The 20996-nt window shown below is 30.4% G+C and overlaps 3 protein-coding genes across 4 annotated transcripts; 2 read left to right on the plus strand and 1 right to left on the minus strand.

Annotated features, from left to right (window-relative positions):
• Positions 1-771: 771 nt before the first annotated feature.
• On the minus strand, positions 772-6270 carry LOC109167209 (pentatricopeptide repeat-containing protein At3g04130, mitochondrial). 2 transcript variants are annotated; one of them, XM_019316174.1, is made up of 4 exons: positions 6122-6270; positions 2476-4431; positions 1481-1634; positions 772-1094 (listed from the first exon to the last, which is right to left on the minus strand). In XM_019316174.1, the coding sequence occupies exon 2, from the start codon at positions 4378-4380 to the stop codon at positions 2860-2862; it is 1521 nt and encodes a 506-aa protein (XP_019171719.1). In that variant the 5' UTR covers positions 4381-4431; positions 6122-6270; the 3' UTR covers positions 772-1094; positions 1481-1634; positions 2476-2859. The 2 variants fall into 2 exon arrangements, with proteins under 2 accessions (XP_019171719.1, XP_019171720.1); XM_019316175.1 differs by lacking the exon at positions 6122-6270 and adding an exon at positions 5713-5923.
• Positions 6271-16375: 10105 nt separating this feature from the next.
• LOC109167132 (ribosomal RNA-processing protein 8-like) lies at positions 16376-16987 on the plus strand. The gene is made up of 3 exons (XM_019316066.1): positions 16376-16583; positions 16652-16713; positions 16889-16987. Exons 1-3 carry the CDS (start codon positions 16392-16394, stop codon positions 16974-16976), a joined length of 342 nt encoding a protein of 113 aa, XP_019171611.1. The 5' UTR covers positions 16376-16391; the 3' UTR covers positions 16977-16987.
• Positions 16988-20137: 3150 nt separating this feature from the next.
• Positions 20138-20512, plus strand: LOC109167062. The gene has a single exon (XM_019315966.1). It carries the CDS (start codon positions 20138-20140, stop codon positions 20510-20512), a length of 375 nt encoding a protein of 124 aa, XP_019171511.1.
• Positions 20513-20996: the final 484 nt, after the last annotated feature.

A 20996-nucleotide genomic window follows, 5' to 3' on the forward strand; every position in this document is an offset into this window, starting at 1 on the left:
TGTGTTTAGACCCCACTAAATTTCCAGTTCGAAGCCATGGGACCAACTTAATCCTTCAACCTAATCAATCTCAATCGTATAATACAAGTTTCTATCTTCTTAATATGATTAATTAATAACGCAGTATAATTTTTTTTTCCAATCCACTTTGTGATCTAGTAACATGGAGTGGTTGAGCCCCAATGAGGGCAGTATTTGAGTCAGTGGTACTAAAAGAAATAATAAATAAATCTTCATTCATAACAACAAACATCGAAGTCATAAATTTTTATTTTCTAAACAGTCAAATTTTTTTTTCAATAAACAAAAATAATAGACTGAAAATTATTATTCATATATGTTAGGTGCAGTTATAAAGACAATCCAATTATGATTCTGAAACGTATTTTTTCTGTCATATTCTTTATTTTCTAAAACAGTTATCAACATTTCTTGATATATAGTTTAAAATGTTGTCACATTTTAAAATTAAATATTAGTACTGTAATTATTTTATTTCATTTTTCTGAAAAAAAAAAAAAAAAAGGACAAACAACAAATTTAGTGTGAAAACTCAAAACAGAGGTAACGGTTGGAGGCTTGTCTTACGCTGATTATTTATTCATTTATTGGAAAAATATTGTATTAGCAACTGGGTGAGGACATCAAAGTCCATGATTTGCCTTGGTTTCACGCTTTGTCTATTGCATATTCATGTCACACGCATGGCACGTGAGTCCGGGATCCCGTCCAAGTTCCAGCTTCTTTTTCCTCCGTCTTTTGTGGTTCGTGTAGTGAACTTTAATTTTTTTTGCCCAAAAGCTTTAACATTTACATACTTTTGATTCAGTCCTCGAATATTCAATGCTACGTATTTACTGTAGTTGATAACAATTAATTTTATGTACCAACTACTTCTTATTCAGGGAAAGACTTTCGGATAGTGACTACGAACTTCTCCCCGTAAATCAAAGAAAATAAAATCAGTTCGGTCTTTATGAGCGAAGCAATAGACATTTGAAAAACTTCTGCTCAGCCTGTAGGTTCAGGGAGTGAATCTGGGCATTTCTTGAGCATGTGTGAAATATGATCAGGTATAATCTGTGGATCAGCTCCTGTAAAAGACCAAATGATACTAAATAAGTCCCCAAATTCTTGAAAAAGACATTTCCTTATACTGAGAGGTTAGATGAGGAAGTAAAGGTCAAGTATCCGTTTGCAATTTGGAACAACTAGTGAACAGATTACTAATATAATTGTAAGATCGGAGGGTTGACTTTTGTATATGTGCGTCATGTTAAAGAGTTTTGAGCAAAACATTTCCTCGAGTAAAAGTCAAATTCTACTAAGGTCGTATCTAAATTAGTCTCACAGTGGTAAGAATATTGCTGCTATATCACTGTTTTCAAAAAAAAAAAAAAAAAAAAACAACAATAAATTAATTAGCTCTACTTAAGAATTAAGATTGGACATAGGTAAGCAAACAGTATGGTATACCTACCAAGGCAACAATTCCAGGGGTGTTAATCCCAGTGCTGGAAAACCTCTCAAGAACAACACATGATTTCATTGTGGTCTGAGACGAAATGCTCAAGAATATCTACTCTGCTCTTCCGGCAATCCCTTCTTCCAATTTCGAGTTTGGGCCCTCTAAGCTAACAAGAAGACAAGAAGTATGCTATCAAAGAAACCCTTAATAAATAGAATAAAGAGAATAGTCTTTTCACATTTAGTTGAATATACAAAATTTGAGTCATATTAGCAGGGGATACTCAAGAGTGTGAAAGCTTGGTCAGCAGTGTTGAATTTCAAATAGCACACAATAACTATGGATTACGCCTAACAGTCCTACGGGTAAGAATTTATTAGCAGTCACAATGTCATTGAAAAAATCAAGAATGAAGCACAATGCTATTCTGGTGACCCACAAGCAATCTAGTCTATGCATTCACAAGAAACTGGAGTGGTTTAGTTTATCTTGGTTTTATTATATTGTCTAATTGTCTTAATAAAAGCTTTATGGGATCATGAGATCTAATTCTGAGCTTACACTTAATGCAGTCTATGGGATGTCCTACAGTCACATGGGCTGCTGCATCTCCAATAGTGCTAAACATTACTAAATACTAATAAAACTAAACACCACAGAATATTACTGTATTTAACCCCACATTGAGCTGAAAATATTGTAAGCTTTATGCTGAAGGACAACTTGACAAGTTAGTAGATTGGCAAAAAAAAAAAAAAAAAAGTAATATCTGCAGCAGCTGAAAAATATAATCTATATTTCAAGAAATCTGCTACTTCTTTGTTTTGAGGATGAAAAGAGCAGACAAGTTTAAAGTCCAAGTTAACATTTTCAACTCAAGAATTTAACAATTCAATACCAAGTAGAACCATAGCTCGTCATTATGTATCATGATCTGACAGCATTACCAAATTTGGAAATAAATGTGAAATTTATACAGGAAAAAATCATCGTAAAATGAAAGAAACCTGCAATCAAATTTCCAAATACCCATTCATCTGCTAAATCTGTTAGACTTCCTTTGTGGAAGCCCATGCAATTACTGTGCCCAATAACATGATCTTTAATATTACGCTGCACCACAACTCTGCTCTGGTTCCCACGAAATATAACAAAAGAAGTGCCAAAATCGAAATCCACAGAACAAGCCAGTGAAGTGGAAACTTCATCCTGTCAATAGTGATATGACACACTACATGTGACACACAAATTCTTCGTCCTTGTAAATATGGCCTATAAAGGCCAATAATTCCCTTTAGTACCTTCCAATAAAGGGAGTTACACAGCTGAAGAAGACCAACCCATTCATTTATGTGTGTGGTGAGGTAGTCTCCCTAGAAATACCGACTTGTTCAAGAGGATTTCATTTTCTTCATTAATTCTTCAATCCTCTTGGCAGCATCAAACATATTCTTCTGTTTGATTTCCTCCAAAAGAAGACTGTAGGTTTTATATCTAGGTATAATCTCTTTAGCTATCATCTCCTCACAAATTTTATAAGCCCATTCACATTTATTTGATCTGCATAATCCATGGATCAAAAGTGAGTATGTTGCTAGATCTAGACTTAAATGATGCTTATTAACCATACTATCCAATAACTTAGGCAATAAATTATCAGTCTTCCCATCTCTAAAGCACAACTTCAGCAGAGGACTGTATGACTGGACATCAGGTTTACAATATGGTGAATTTTCCATTTCTGACAGATATTCTAAAGCTGCTTGTTCTTGTCTGTGATGGCAAAACATTGCAATCATGGAATTGTAACTTGAAGTGTTTGGTTTGACGCCATTTATCTCCATTCCAACTTTGAATACATATTCAGCCTCTTTTAGTTGGTGAACCCTGCCTAATGTATGAATCAGGGCATTATAGAAAACTGTATCAGGTTTACAACCAACCAATTTCATCTTATCATAAATCTGCAGCGCTTCCTCAAACTTCTCAGACTTTGCCAATGAACACATAATAGTGGTGAAGGTTACAACATTTGGCTGGCACCCCTGAGCTTGCATTTCATCAAGAAGCTCATAAACTTTGTTGAAGTCAGATTGATTACAATGGGATTGGATGATAGTTGAGTAGCTGATAACACAAGGGCGAAATCCATGTCCTCTCATCTCCTGAATCGTCCAATGTGCTTCATCTACACTGTTAGCTTTGCACCAGCCATGAATGAAAATGTTAAATGTGTTTGCATTTGGAGGAATATGTGACTTAAGCTCCAAGAAGATTTCCCGTGCCTGTTGAACTCTATTTTCTTTGCAAAGAGTGTCAAGTAACAAATTCATGGATTCGGTGTTCTTTACAAAACCATAGTCTCCTAACTCATCAAATATTCTCACTGCTCCTTTCCAATCTCCTGCACCTGCAAACCTTCTCATAACTTTTCCTATAGTACTGAGAGTGATAATATGGTTTTCACGCATTTCCTCTACCAATGCACACATCTTATCCATCTTCTTCATTTTCCCTAGTATGTCCACCAATTTATCATAGAATTCAGGTAAAGGCTTATAGCCCGGGCGTGATTCTGCCCATCTAAAAGCACCCAGTGCCAACTTCCAATCATCTTTAAAACAATGAAGCAACCTGCCAACAAGGTTGTGATTAAGCTGCATAGAATCACAAGCTGGATCAGATAAAAGAGACTGGAAAACTTCATCCTCACTGCTCCCAGGAGAAATTCTAGCAAGTAAAATGGCAATATCAGAATTTGCTCTCAACCCAACATTTTCTTCCCCAAAGGAACCCCCAAACTGGGAAGAATCCAAGGAGGAAAGAGAAGACAAAGTAGAAAAACACTTAAAATAGTTTGCAACGGCAATCTGAGAAATAACACGACGCCCTGACGAGACAAGATAATACATGTTTCTTGTTGCGAGGATTTTGACATGGAATACGATGAAGATACTATACTCCTGCAATATAATAGAAGAAAATTCAGCTTTTTCGGGAATTCATTCTAGACTTTAGCAATATCTAACGAGAATTAAATGGTAATAAGGATAACAATACACAACAATAATAGCATCAAAATTACATCGGAAAACATAAATGATGAACTTCAACTTTCTCATTTACGAAGTTCCACTAGAGCATTTCGAGTTACGGTTTTCCAAGTTCTAAAAAGATTACCGCAATCAGTGGCGGACCCAGGATTTTTCTTCGGGGGGCAAAGAAGCACAGGGAAAATAAATTCAAAAATGTTCAAATACAGATAAGATAGTTGAAATACAAAATACATTATAATGTAGATATCTTCGTCGCACAATATCTCTATTATTGATATGATACTCATAAATACTTTTCCTTTTAACCGGATCAACTTCAAGTTCATCTATGTTAAATTCAATACGAGGCCTTGCACTTGACACTCGCGACTACCCTGACTAGATGAATTCTCAAAAAAGTTGATTTTCTTTTTAAAAAAAATTTCATAACTGAACCAAATTTCCAACAAACGAATTACATATTAACATATAATTCATTATTCATGACTATTTGACAACCAACATAATTTGCAGAATTAAGAAATCACAGAATAATACAATAGCAATATTCAGATTATGCCAATTATAATTGAGATATTCATATTATACAGTAGCAATATTCAGATTGCTTCCTCATTCCTCATTTGAACAAATTAGGATTTGAACAACAGATTATGCCAATTACTCATTTTCAGATTATGCCTCATTTGAACAAATTAGGATTTCAAATTAAAGCAAAATTTATTTAGCCCCAATTCCCCCAAAATTATTCAGATTATGCCAATTAGAAATTATCAAAAATTTCCTCATTCCTCACAGAATAATACAGACATACTGTTTACATATGACAAGAATCATCATCATGTATAATCAACCATTATATTCCCCTTCTGAAAACCAGGGAACATTTGTTGCTTCAGCAACTAAATGAATAACGAATCCTCCCTCTAAATCTCTAATTCATCTTCCATTATCAAAAATTTCCTCATTTGAGAATAGCTAAATCAAAAATTATCAGATTATGCCTAAATTCAATTTAGGGCAAACATAAATCAAATTAGGATTTATGGCAAACATAAATCAAATTAGGATTTAGGGCAAGAATTGAACATTTGAACATAAATTAAACCAGCAAATTAAAGCAAATTAAACAAACAAAGGGTGAGAACTGAGAAGGACGGAGAACGGAGACACGGAGTTGAACCTTACCTGGCGGCTGGCAGTTGCGACTTTGCGAGGCAACGGAGTGGTGGGCGGTGGCGCTGAAGAGGCTGAGGGCAGACGGCGACGGGAGGCAGAGAGCGACGAGAAGTCCGGCAGAGACGAAAGGTGAGAGGCTGAGAGAGACCGCAGACGGAAGAGAAGAGAAGAACGGTGGTGGACTGGTGGCGTCTCACGCAAGTCCACAGCAAGCAAATGAATTTAAAAATAAATATAAAAAAATTATATATATATATATATAACAACCCAAAACAACGTCGTTTTAGGCTGAATAATTTTGGGCAGTGGGAGCAGCTGCCAGGTAAGGTTCGCCTCCGACCGCAATATGAAATACCGATTTTAACCATGCCAGCTAGCTGCTAAAACCATACCATTCATATGAACACAAAAAAGTTACCTAAGGCGGTGTCGCCGACGAACATAGGGAGACGGAGAATCTGAAATAGTGAAACACCGGCTGGTCGGAAATATATTTCTGTAATTGACGACAACTCAGAGAAACCGCATGAAGCTATGGGTCACCCGATTTCACCTAATTTTTGGGCCTTAGCCCATTCGTCCCATCAAAAATTCACAATTATTTGGCAATTAATATAGGCAAATTATATCGTAGGGCGCACAATGACTTCCGACTCAAAATTACATCATTTTTTATAAGTTTGGGAAATTGGCGCGATGAATATCGTTCTATCCATCTAATCTCATTATAATTTTTTTTGTTTGTATATTATATTAAGAGTTCATGTGTATTATGTGTAAGATTCTATGTGTATTATGTTAAAAGTTTATGTTTATTATATATTATGTTAGGAGTTTATGTGTATTTTACTATACAATTTTATACATACGAAGAAACGAAAAAATTTTTAGAAGGCACAATGCATTGTGCCATGATGCATGATATAATGATTGTCAATATATTATGGATTCATTAAGATTAATGGTCTGCATTGTAATAAGGTGTATCACTGACATATATAATACATGTTTATTTTTAATACTAATTTTACACATGCATTACATGACTGAATTAATGTTCAATGTTTGTATTTACATGTGTTTTGTGCGGACTAATAACCAACCCCCAATGTGTAAACCTAGCTAAAGCAAATGAGTAAAGGAATTAATATTATTGTTAACTTGTTCAAACAAAAAAATATTATTCGTGCTTATTCTTATGTGTGGGGACTAGAAATCAATGAGTAAATTAAGAATAATAAATAATTAATTAAATGTTCCGTTACTAAAGTTTGCACGGACAGAATGTGGGGTTATTTAAGAAAAGTAAATGATATAATTGTTGAGCATACAGCCATTAATGTGCAATTCAACTATCAGCTTAGGCTTTTAGTTGAGATGGAGCACATGCTTCAATTTTGTATCAGAGCTAGACCAAATGTCAACTATCAGCAAAAAATACTAAAATTAAAATAATATGAACCATCCAATTAATAGATATTACTAAAATGACACTTTAGTATATAAAAATTAAACATTTATCACTTATCCATATTTCTACAATATGAATCATTGTACAAAGTATAATTCATCATTATTTGGTATGTGTTTGTATAGATTAATCTTGAAAACATTTTTGGAAATCTTTGTAATAACCTTAACCAACGTGGATTATACAAATCTATATATCTATATATATATATATATAAAAGTAAAATCCTCCTAGCAAATTTTCCCCCCAAAACTTTTGTAGTAAAACTTATTTGGTAAGTAAATGTCAAATGAAAATCTATCTATATATATATAAAAGTAAAATCCTCCTAGCAAATTCCCCCCCCCCCCCCCCAAAACTTTTGTAGTAAAACTTATTTGGTAAGTAAATGTCAAATGAAAATTAAATAAATAAATAAATAAATAAATAAATAAATAATAATAATAATAATAATAATAATAATAATAATAATGTTATTACCTTAAATAAATAAATGATTATACTTTCCCTTAAATAAATAAATAAATTATTATACTTTCCTTTTGAATTAGTATTTTCTACATATAAATACAAGAGCTTCTTCAATCAAAGAATCTCAGACTCATCTTTCTGCTTTCTTTTTGTATGAATTTTCTACATTTTTCAAACTATATTCTCACGTACTTCAATATGTTTTGCAGTTTGGACATCATGAATAGCTTCATCAACGATATCTTCTTGAAGCTCGCCCAAGAGGTGACTCGCTTGGCCCACTACAACAAGAAGCCGATAATCACTTCCCGCGAGATCCAGACCGGCATGAGATTGGTTCTTCCTGGCGAATTGGTAAAGCACGTTGTCTCTCTAAAAACACTAAAGCAGTCACCATATTTACAAGCTCTTAGATGAAATCATTTAAATCTATGTTTCGTTTTTATATAATCTCAATTAGGGATTAATAGATGTAAAGTAACTTGGATTTGAGTTTAATTTCATATTATTCTTCTAAAAGGTTTAATTTCATATTATAAGTATTGTTATCTACCTTCAACTATCAGTGAATCGATTAGCATTCTAAAAAAAATAAATAAATAAATAAATAAATTGAATGTCTATATCTACGTGCATTTAAGATGCAACATGTGTATAGGCTTTGAGGCAGGAGAACACATCTGGGTACATTGGTGGATCTTAATCTCATTGCAAAAAAAATCCATACAATTAATTAATTAATATAATTACAATTATCATTATTCTAATTCAAAAAAAACTAAAGAATTAATTGTAATAATGAAATTTGTTATTAATATTCTGTTACTAATTGACACAGAAATCAGATTAAAAGAAAAACGAAATTAATATTAAAAATGGACTCGAATTAAAAAAATGTGCTTAATAAGTAAATAACTAATTTGCTAGACAGAAAATTAGGGTAAAAAAAAATAATTATTAAACATTGTACCAGATTGTTTTTATGATTGAAAATGAATATTACAAACGTACCAGATTGTTTTTATGACCAGAAATAAAAATGAATTTTACACATGAGAATCTATTATTAATATTCTGTTATACTAATAGGCATGGGAATCATGTCAAATGAAAAAAGGATTTAATATTAAAAATTTATTGGAAATATAACACAGTTTTCCCTACGAAAAAATTAGTAACCACCAAATGAAATATTAGGAAAAAATTATGAAGAAAAAAGAAATGAAAACAAATATTAACTCTTTCTATGAATGAAAAAAAGAAATGAATATATCCATATTTCACTTAAAATATAATCAGTAATTATATTAATTATTTATGAAGAAAAAAGGAAATGAATATGAAAGGAAAAAAATAAAATTTAGACACGAAAATCTATTATTAATATTCTATTATACTAATAGACACGGGAATTAGGCCAAATGAAAAAAAAAATATTTAATATTAAAAATTTATTGAAAATATAACACCGTTTTCCCTACGAAAAAATTAGTAACCACCACGTGAAATATTAGAAAAAATTATAAGGGAAAAAGAAATGGAAATGAATATTAACTCTTTCTATGAGTGAAAAGGGAAATGAATATATTTATATTTCACTTAAAATATAATCAGCAATTATATGATTATAATTATTATAATTATATTAATTATTTATGAAGGAAAAATGAAATGAATATATTAATAGTATACTGGAAATATAATCAGTAATTATATTTTTTATAATTATATTACTTTTTAATTATGTGGAAATGAATATTAATTCTTTTTATGAACGAGAAAGGAAATGAATATTTCACAAAGAAATCTGTTATTAATATCATGTTACTAATCGACATGGAAATCAGGCCAATTAATCGACAATTATTAGAAAAATGAATAAAAATCAATATTAATTCTTTTTATGAAGGAAAAAAAAAAGAAATATATATATTCAAAAGGAAATGAAATATGAAGAAAAATGAATGAATATGTTTATATTTCACTTAAAATATAACACAGCTTTTGGCACAGAAATCAGACCAAAAGAAAAAAGAAATTAATATTAAAAATGGACTCGGATTAAAAAAAATGTGCTTAATAAGTAAATAATTAATTTGCTACACAGAAAATTAGGGTAAAGGAAAAAGGAAATGATTATTAAACACGTACCAAATTGTTTTTGTGATTGAAAATGAATATTACAAACATACCAGATTGTTTTTATGACCAGAAATAGGAATGAATTTTACACACGAAAAGCTATTATTAATATTATGTTACTAATAGGCATGAGAATCATGCCAAATGAAAAAAGGATTTAATATTAAAAATTTATTGGAAATATAACACAATTTTCCCTACAAAAAAAAAATAGTAATCACCAAATGAAATATTAGGAAAAATTATGAAGGAAAAAGAAATGGAAACAAATATTAACTCTTTCTATGAATGAAAAAGGAAATGAATATATCCATATTTCACTTAAAATATAATCAGTAATTATATTATTATAATTACATTAATTATTTATGAAGGAAAAAGGAAATGAATATGAACAGAAAAAAATGAATTTTACACACGAGAATCTATTATTAATATTTTGTTACTAATAGACACAGGAATCAGGCCAAATGAAAAAAACATTTAATATTAAAAATTTATTGAAAATATAACACCGCTTTCCCTACGAAAAAATTAGTAACCACCACATGAAATATTAGGAAAAAATTATGAAGGAAAAAGAAATGGAAATGAATATTAACTCTTTCTATGAGTGAAAAAGGAAATGAATATTACTCATAATGAATAAATATATGAATTATTATACATAGTAGAATGGAATTAATTAGTAGGACAATTATATTAGGCAATCTAATTAATAATTTACTTTTTAAATTATATTCCCTTTTTAATAATGAATATTTTCTTAAAGTATATACACAGATTATGCTTATCAATATAGAATTAAAAGTGTATAGATGTATAATATTATTAGTACAAAATCAATTATACTTGCCTTAATAATTAATTATTAATATTATTGCCTAATAATTATATGTTGTCACCTTTTTCGGGGTAATTATTATGGTAATTTATATACATATATATTTTTATACTTAATGTATAATATTATTGGGCACAAAATAAATATACTTAGCATTATATATAGAGATTATTTTTAATATAATTTCCTAATTTATTAAAGGTAATTATTCTCATAATTTTTCTTTCCTTCTTTTGTGTAATTATTATGGTAATGTATTTAAATATTGAAAGAGAAAAAATGTTATAATTAATATAATTAATGAAATTATTATTGAAATTGCCACAATATTTGATAATTATAAATAATATAATTAAGAAATTTGAGAAATATAAGATTTCTTCCGTAGAAATATTTGTGACAATTTCATTAAATTATAATTAATAAAATATGAAATATAATTAAAGAAATGAAATTATAAAATTAACAAAACATGAATATTTATAATTTTTTTAAATATACATACATACACTTTTTAAATTTCTAAATATAATTTTTAAGTATAAATCTATCAATATAAATTAAAATTAATGAAATTATATTATAATTTTCCTATATACATATTAATAAATATTATGTGTATATACAATGTATTATACAATCATATAAGGATATGCGTCCGATTAGAGTTTATATTTGTTCATACAAAATTTAGAATTTACATTTTTATTGATTTCTAAGTACAATTCTCTTAGTTATTATTATTCATATTTTTAGAATTAATAATATATATATAATACAATTTGGAATAAATCAACTTAATTATATGAATTTTTTCTATAAATTTATCTAAATATGTACATGATTAGAGATTATATTAACCATATAAAATTTAAATTTAAATTTTATATGTTATGAAAATTGATACTTGACAAAATATATGAAAGTCCAACTATATTATTATATTGTATATTTTAACATTTTTTTATTTTTTATTTTAATTTTAAATTCATAAAAACAAAAAAAACAAAAAAAAAATTCTGTGCAACACACGGGTAAAACACTACATTTAAAAAAAATACAATTTCATAAATATCATAAATTAATTAGTACAATATCATTTATATTTATAACAATTAAAGAAAAAAATAAATAATTTCAAATATATGAACCAATAATTTCAAAATGAAACTAATATAGAGTTACAAATAAATATAGCATGATTAGATTTACTTTAATTAGTTTTAATTCCCTTAATGATATGAATTTTCTTAATCAGTTTTTTGTGGGAGACTAAGGGAGTGTTTGAGTTGCTGGAAATTATTATTATTTTTTGAATACTTACTAATAAAAAAAAAATATTTCTAAATATGTACATGATTAGAGATTATATTAACCATATAAAATTTAAATTTAAATTTTATATGTTATGAAAATTGATACTTGACAAAATATATGAAAGTCCAACTATATTATTATATTGTATATTTTAACATTTTTTTTATTTTTTATTTTAATTTTAAATTCATAAAAACAAAAAAAAAACAAAAAAAAAAAAAATTCTGTGCAACACACGGGTAAAACACTACATTTAAAAAAAAATACAATTTCATAAATATCATAAATTAATTAGTACAATATCATTTATATTTATAACAATTAAAGAAAAAAATAAATAATTTCAAATATATGAACCAATAATTTCAAAATGAAACTAATATAGAGTTACAAATAAATATAGCATGATTAGATTTACTTTAATTAGTTTTAATTCCCTTAATGATATGAATTTTCTTAATCAGTTTTTTGTGGGAGACTAAGGGAGTGTTTGAGTTGCTGGAAATTATTATTATTTTTTGAATACTTACTAATAAAAAAAAATATTTCTAAATATGTACATGATTAGAGATTATATTAACCATATAAAATTTAAATTTAAATTTTATATGTTATGAAAATTGATACTTGACAAAATATATGAAAGTCCAACTATATTATTATATTGTATATTTTAACATTTTTTTATTTTTTATTTTAATTTTAAATTCATAAAAACAAAAAAAAACAAAAAAAAAAAATTCTGTGCAACACACGGGTAAAACACTACATTTAAAAAAAATACAATTTCATAAATATCATAAATTAATTAGTACAATATCATTTATATTTATAACAATTAAAGAAAAAAATAAATAATTTCAAATATATGAACCAATAATTTCAAAATGAAACTAATATAGAGTTACAAATAAATATAGCATGATTAGATTTACTTTAATTAGTTTTAATTCCCTTAATGATATGAATTTTCTTAATCAGTTTTTTGTGGGAGACTAAGGGAGTGTTTGAGTTGCTGGAAATTATTATTGTTTTTTGAATACTTACTAATAAAAAAAAAATTAAAATATTTTTTACCCCCCTCCCCTCCCCCCCCCCCCCCAATAACATGTGTAAATCTTATATTTTTAAAAATTACAATTTGATAAATATTATAAATTAATTAGTAGAATATCATTTCTGTTTATAAATTATAATAATTAAAAAAAAAATTTATATATGTGAACCAATGATTTCAAAATGAAATTAATATACAGTTACAAATAAATATAGCATGATTTGATTTACTTTAATTAATTTTAATTTCCTTAATGAAATGGCTTTTCTTTTATCAGTTTTTTATGGGAGGCTAATGAAGTGTTTGGATTGCTATAAAATATTTTAAAATAAAAATTCATACTAATAAAAAATTATTTTAAATTTTTAACCCCTCATAAAATGTGTAAATCTTATATTTAAAAAAAATACAATTTGATAAATATCATAAATTAATTAGTACAATATCATTTCTGTTGATAATAATTAAAAAAAAAAATAATTGAAATATGTGAACCAATTATATCACAATAAATCTTTCAAAATTTAAAATAAAAGAACGGAAACTAAAAATAGAACGAAAATATTTCAATAATAATATTCTACATCATCAAGTAAAAGTAAATTAAAAATAAAAAGATAATATTTCAATAATAATATTCTACATCATCAATAGTAAAGGCATATTTTAAACAATAGTAAAGGTAAATTAAAAATGGAACGGAAATATTTCAATAATAATATTCTACATAACAAATTAAAAATAAAACTGAAATTAGGTAAAAATACCATTGCATATGATATTATAATTGATTAATTGACGGAAAATAAAAAGAATAATTGGTTGAAAATGAATATAATATTACTAATTGACTGATATTTTACGATGATATATTTTCACTCGAGTCACCCATTCTAATGGACTGAAGATGTTAGCTATAGACGATGACGGACAAAATTATGTTGCTACTACCAATGTCGTCTACAATATGAGGTTTTAATAATGTGTAAATACAATTGGTGATATTATGTTTTTTTTTAATGACAAAATTGCTATATATCTACACACAAAAAAATAAAATTTTTTAAAAGCAATTTAGACAAAAAAAAAATATTTTTCATACAAATGAATTAGGATAGCAATTCATTTCTATAACTGAGTTGCTAAAGAATGAGCACGTTTGCCTAATTTATAAAAATACTAAACAATGATAAATAAAAGCTTCAAAGTTACAACACTGCATGCGTATATCTACACATTAGCTATTAATTTGAGCAATTATTTGTTTAAATTCAAGCAACATTCCTATAACTGAGTTGCTAAAGAATGAGCACGTTTGCCTAATTTATAAAAATACTAAACAATGATAAATAAAAGCTTCAAAGTTACAACACTGCATGCGTATATCTACACATTAGCTATTAATTTGAGCAATTATTTGTTTAAATTCAAGCAACGATAACATCAAAACATATAAATGATCCAAACTATATCTTCAATTGCACTATATAATATTTAATGTTCTAATTTAAATAATTATATATCAATCCAGATATTCTTAGTATATTACAACAAATTCACGGGCAAAACCATATCTTTAATTGCAATATATAATATTTGAGTTATTACTGAAAAAATCAGTCTTTAATCACGGTTAATTGTATGTTACTTTTTTTCGAGTCACCCATCATGATAGTCTTATAGTTTTAACTTTAGACGATGATGGATAAAATTCCGTTACTACTACCAATGTCGTCTAGCTATAAAGAGATTTTCAATAATGTATAATTTAAGCCATTGATATTATGTTTTTTTTTTTTTTTTATATACGAAAATGACGAAATTGCTATATAGCTAATCTACATAGAAAATATATCTTCCGTATAAATAATTTATATAACTGAGTTGCTAGACAACGAGCTAATTAGCCCAATTAATACAAATTATAAACACTGATATATAAAATCTCTAAAGTTGTAACACCGAATGCGTATATCTACACGTTAGCTATTAATTGGGCAATTATTTATACGAATTCAAGCATTGATAACATCAGAAAACATAATCGGTGCAACTCAATTCTTCAATTATATTATATAATATTCGATTTTATAATTTATACAAATTGTATATCGATATAAATATTTTTAAAATTTTATAACAAATTCATTCCGTGCAACGCACGGGCGCAAATACTAGTAATGGGAAAAAAAAAAAAACTTATGCTTATTATATATAATGATAATTGTTCATGATTTTATACCAACACAATCAACAATATGATTGAACATATGAGAGAAAATAAGAAGTACAGAGTAAACAATTAGACACAATAATTTTTATGCAAAAATTTGAAAGGAAATATTTTGAACCTTTTTAGATTAATAAGTAAAACTAACTAAATATTCGTATTTTATTATTGTATTGAACATTTTGGTTTGAGTTACAAAAAACATTGTGTAATGTATTAGTGTAGGAGTTATACTATAGTAAGATTGTCAATAGAAGAAGGAGACTTGATTGATTATTTCTCTTGTAGTAAATGATTTGTACGATAGAGAGATAATAAGTTGTTAACGGTTGAAAAAAAAAAAAGTTTGTCTATGTTGTAAAGTTGCAGAAAAATGTAAACGGTTCGAAAAAAAAGATAATTTTTTGTTTTGTTAAGTCGTTATTTTCATATATTGAAAAGTTTAAATTAAATGTTGTAAAATTATCAATTTCATATCAAATAAATTAAACAATATGACTTGTATAATTGATAATGTCTCATTCGTGCACGCATTGACTTAGTTCAATGATTCAGTAGATCGTATTTAAAAAAGAGACTAGGGTTTGAACTTTGGCGACGACAGTGTAGGAATTATGCCAAAGTTAGCCAACCCCTTGTGCACATGCTGATTTACACCCTCTCAAATGCTTTGCAGGACCATTCAATTCAACTTTGTGAGAGAGGATAATGCCTTATTCGTTCCTCCCAACTGCTATATGGAACAATTGGGATTGAGAATATTTCAACCTTTTGGGAGAAGATAATGCCTCATCCGTAACAAATGATCAACGTTTAAACTAAGGGAAATTGACTGAAATGGGCATTGGGAAGTGATTGTGGACAATAATGGGAGGTCAAATTTTTTTTGACAAGAATAGGAAAAACGAGTTTGGGAAATGCGGTTGTGGTCAAAACCGCATTTCCCAAACTCGTTTGGGTCGCAGTCATACTCTACGGACAATCGCATTTGGGAAATGCGGTTGTCGTATAATATACGACAGCCGCATTTCCCAAATGCGGTTGTCGTATACACATAGCCGCATTTGAGAAATGCGGCTTTCGTATATCATAGCATTTCCCAAATGCGGCTATGCTATTAGAACACCGCTGGCCATCGGAGAGGAGCAGACGAGCAATGATGAAGGAAGACACACGGAATCGTAAAAGGAAGAGAGGGAAGCGCCGCCAAAAACCCGCCGCCTCTCCGCCTCCTAGCGGAGATAATGCTTCTTTTGTTAAGCACAAATCCGGCGATTCATCCTCGGTTTCTGCCTTGCAGAGCAAAACCATCTCTAAACCCAACAAAACTTCATCATTTATCGATAAGGTTCCATCCTCCCTCCATCTATCTTTCGATAATATGAGGAATTGGTAATTATTGGCGTGATTATGCAGATGAAGGCGAGATTGTCAGGGGGACACTTCCGTATGATTAATGAGAAGCTTTACACATGCTCGTAAGTTTCCTGCTTTTGATGAGGCGATGACTGAACCTAATACGTAACGGTTTATCTCCTGTTTCTAGGCTATTTTAACGAATAGCTTCTTGTTTATGTAACAGCCTAGCATGAAAGTTAAGCCTTGTGCTGAAATTATCTTATGAAAATTTTGTTTTGTGTCCCTTTAATTCAGTGGAGACGAGGCGCTGAACTATTTCAAACAAGATCCGCAGTTGTTTAGTGTGGTAAGTTTGCTTTCTATGTCCAATCTCCGTAAATAAATCCAAAACATGGTGTTTGGTATATGTTTGTACTGAAGGTATATATGTTTTCTCCAGATTGTTGTTCTCATTATAAATGGTAATCTACAAATCACTTCTGAGTACTATGTTTGGTGTGCAGGATTTCTCCAATAAGATGTTTGTACTCCTCTACTTTAAGAAAAAGGTGATAAGATTTACTCGTAAATTATTGATTTGTTTCTTTGTGAAGTGAGTGCCTGTATTTAGTTGTGGTTGGTTCCTTTTGATTGCAGGATAAGCAAAAGTTGCGGGGAAGGGAAATTGATTGGCCTGAGCTCAAGCCTTGCATATACAAGCGTCCTTAAGTTGTCCAAGTTTGCAGTATCAGTCATGTAGAGTTTTCTTGGCGTCGATACTTTTTTGAGATATGAGAGTCTTGAAACATTTTAGTAATATTTTTATAGCATCTATATTCTGTATTTTGTTATATTGTTGAGAGAAAATCTCTTTGGTTTACATTTAAGCCCCTGGATATGGTGAATTGGTAAACCATACTGAAGTTGTTTCAATGCTATCAGCCAATTTTACCCAACATTACTAAACAATATGAGTCATTTTCCATGTAATCGGTTGCTATCAGCCAATTTACCAAACATTTTTTCAAAAATCAGCTAACGCTATCAACTACTCAAACCCACTAACCCAACCAGCTAACAACTACTTACCAAACACCCCCATGAAAATCCAGAGCTTTCTGTTTTTGGCATATTGCAAGAATTAAGCAACAGTTTCTGGCTTATTGGTTAACCAACCCAGCAGCCCTGATAAACCAGGCATCTTAAATCCTGAAAAATAAAGCAATATAACTGGAACAAAGAAGCTGATGATTCCAGTAGCACTGGCCAAACAAATGGAGAAAGCTTCTGCCACCCTACCTAACCTGAAAAAGACAGTCAAGATCCCCAGGTTAAAAGAAATTGCATATCTTGAAATGCTTAACACATCTTAAAAGTTAAAAGGACTTTGCTGGAAAATTGATGAGGGGCAAACCTCTTCCTGCAGATTGAGGTCAACATTTGGACCAATAAATCATGAGTGATGGAAGTAGTAAGGCTTGAGACAAGGCAACAAATGCTTAGAAGCAAAGCAGGATACATAAGTTCAGCATAATGGAATACTCCTGCAAAAGTTTACACCAAAAACATAAAATGATAAATATTGCGTATTTCAGAATGCTGATTGTGCCTAATGCGGTTCAGAATTCAGGCAGTTGTATACATAAGGAAACCAGGGAGCCAGAAAGGGTCTACTACTTATTTCCCAGTGAAAGACCTACCATGCATAGCAGAATAGCACTTTTTAGCTTTTCGGTGAGGTCTGTCCAGGATGCACTCTGACAGGGAAAAAATATAAAATATAATAAGCTATCATTGCATAACCGAATTACAATTGGAAAATGCATCACATGAGCACCTTTGCCAGTTTGGAGAAAGTAGGCAAAAGTGGCAGTAAAATTGTGCTTGAAAGTAGTCCAAGTGGTGCAGTCACCAAAAGATTCGCATCTGAAACTCAAGTTTGTTAGATAGTGAAATACTCCATAATATCATAAAATTCAACTTAAAAACTTAAAAGAGTTCATGCAAAATTGAGAGAATGAAATCATGAGATGGTTTTGCTCTGCAAGGCAGAAACCGAGGATGAATCGCCGGATTTGTGCTTAGCAAAAGAAACATTATCTCCGCTAGGAGGCGGAGAGGCGGCGGGTTTTTGGAGGCGCTTCCCTCTCTTCCTTTTACGATTCCGTGTGTCTTCCTTCATCATTGCTCGTCTGCTCCTCTCCGATGGCCGGCGGTGTTCTGCATTTGGGAAATGCGGCTATCGTATGATATACGAAAGCCGCATTTCTCAAATGCGGCTATGTGTATACGACAACCACATTTGGGAAATGCGGCTGTCCTATATTATACGACAACCGCATTTCCCAAATGCGGCTGTCCGTAGAGTATGACTGCGACCCAAACGAGTTTGGGAAATGCGGTTTTAACCACAACCGCATTTCCCAAACTCGTTTTTCCTATTCTTGTCAAAAAAAAATTTGACCTCCCATTATTGTCCACAATCACTTCCCAATGTCCATTTCAGTCAATTTCCCTTAAACTAATCAGTTATTATTCCATTAGATATAACTCCAAGAAATGATGGAATTAAATTAAGAACTTAAGTCAATCCATGCGGTAAGGGTAAGTGAAGTATTTTGTCTTCGATTCCATTTACATATATGTGTTCATACGAGGATGCCATGTTAGACCACTAATTAATCATCTCTACAAATGTTGTCTCTTCCCATCTCTGATCTATAATATTCCTTCCACATCACCGAAAAATATAAAATTCGCCGTTGGTCGGCGGCTGACTGAGCTAAGCCGGCTAAGGAACCAAATATGGCTTGGTAATAATAATTCTTTAAAAAGAAAATTTGAATGAACGTTGAAAAGTCTGTAATAATAATTCATCATCATCCGTTTATCTACGTGAAATCCATGCAAAATGACAAGGTATGAACGTAGTTGTAGTCTTCGATTCTGTTTTGACGGCGTCAGATCGATCGACTTCTAGATTTCTCATTGTTTCAAAGTCAAACATAGCAAGCCGTAACGGCGAAGGGGCCAAAGCTTGGCAGCTAGCCACGCTGCCGCCTATCACAGTGCGACACATACTGCAAATTCTGGTCAACTACTAGAAACTAGAAAGTGTCGTTTGTAATTTTAAAATATTTATCTTTTTCTGACAGCCTTCCCACCACCTTCTCCTATCAAAGAAAAATTCAGACAATCCTAGTTAAATTGATCAATTGTTGATTTTGATATAATTGAACATAGTTTGAATCGATTAACTATTGACAACTTAAATAAATTTATGTTCTTTATAGTTCTTTATGAAGAAAGTTACAAGACAGGATTTATTCAATACAGATCTTTGTAATGACTGTGAATTTTTCCAATGACTAAAAAAAAAAAAAGGGGCTTGAAGAAAGTATAAATATGGAGGTGCCATGCCATTCCTACCTCTCATTTTCTATCTCTACTAAGGTAGCAGCGTATATATAGTTTTCATGCATCAAAGCTTTCTGTATAGAATACATTAGTTTCCGGCCGGCCTGTTAGTAGGTAGCTAGCTAGCTTAGGTTGTGATTTGGGACGATGGGGAATTGTCTTAAGCGTCAATCACCGTCAATGGTGTGGGCGGAGGATGACAGGGATGAGTGGGAATGGGTATCGCCGGAGAAGATAGTTGCAGAGAGGGAGAGTTTGTTGTGTGATAAAAGCAGTGCATCCTTCTCCTCATCTCCGCCGTCTTCTTCTTCCCCTTCGAGTGGAGAGTTGAAGATCGTGATCTCAAAGAAGCAGCTGGAGCAGCTGCTGGGAAAAGGGGAGACGACGGCAGCGCACGTTGTGGCGGTGGACCAAGTCTTGGCAGGATTGTTGGTCGACGCCGCCGGTAATCGTGGTGGTTCGGAAATGCTGCGCCAACGATCATGGCGGCCCCGTTTGCACAGCATTCCGGAAGTGAATTGAAAGCCATGGTGCATATATATATGCTTGTTTGGTTAATGGCTTTTCTCCTTGTGGATTTTGGTAATTGGCTGATTTTGCCGGTTGATGTAAATAATTTTACCAGATCATTAGGCTGATTTTTTGTGTGAATTCTTTAACCATTCATTGACATATGCAGTGTGTTTCTGTCTGAATTTCCACCTCCTGTCCATCATTTTTTAGGCGCCAATTTGATCCCTTAACTATAGCGAAATTATCATAATCCTGGATTATCTTCCTTACCAAAGTCATCAACTTTTCCTACCAACAAAAAAGTCATCAACTTTGAAAATCTTACTCAATTTCATTATTCACTATCATCCTACGACTCAAATTGGTTATCATCCTACTGGAGGGCGAAATTGAATAAAAATTTTAAAATTAAAATCTTAATTTGATAAGAATGATAGTCGATCACCAAATCAGAAATTTCGCTATAGTCAACAGACCAAATCAATCATTAACT

Source organism: Ipomoea nil, unplaced genomic scaffold (assembly GCF_001879475.1).
Source record: "Ipomoea nil cultivar Tokyo-kokei standard unplaced genomic scaffold, Asagao_1.1 scaffold3147, whole genome shotgun sequence".
NCBI classification, from domain to species: domain Eukaryota; kingdom Viridiplantae; phylum Streptophyta; class Magnoliopsida; order Solanales; family Convolvulaceae; genus Ipomoea; species Ipomoea nil.

What these genes read in the sequence shown, in the direction of transcription:
- LOC109167062 (XM_019315966.1), top strand. Translation starts at nt 20,138, where the DNA reads ATGGGGAATTGTCTTAAGCGTCAATCACCGTCAATGGTGTGGGCGGAG.
- LOC109167132 (XM_019316066.1), top strand. Translation starts at nt 16,392, where the DNA reads ATGATGAAGGAAGACACACGGAATCGTAAAAGGAAGAGAGGGAAGCGC. An exon ending in CTTCATCATTTATCGATAAG is followed by an intron (nt 16,584 to 16,651) that starts GTTCCATCCTCC and finishes GTGATTATGCAG; the next exon opens with ATGAAGGCGAGATTGTCAGG. An exon ending in GAGAAGCTTTACACATGCTC is followed by an intron (nt 16,714 to 16,888) that starts GTAAGTTTCCTG and finishes CCTTTAATTCAG; the next exon opens with TGGAGACGAGGCGCTGAACT.
- LOC109167209 (XM_019316174.1), bottom strand. Translation starts at nt 4,380, where the DNA reads ATGTATTATCTTGTCTCGTCAGGGCGTCGTGTTATTTCTCAGATTGCC.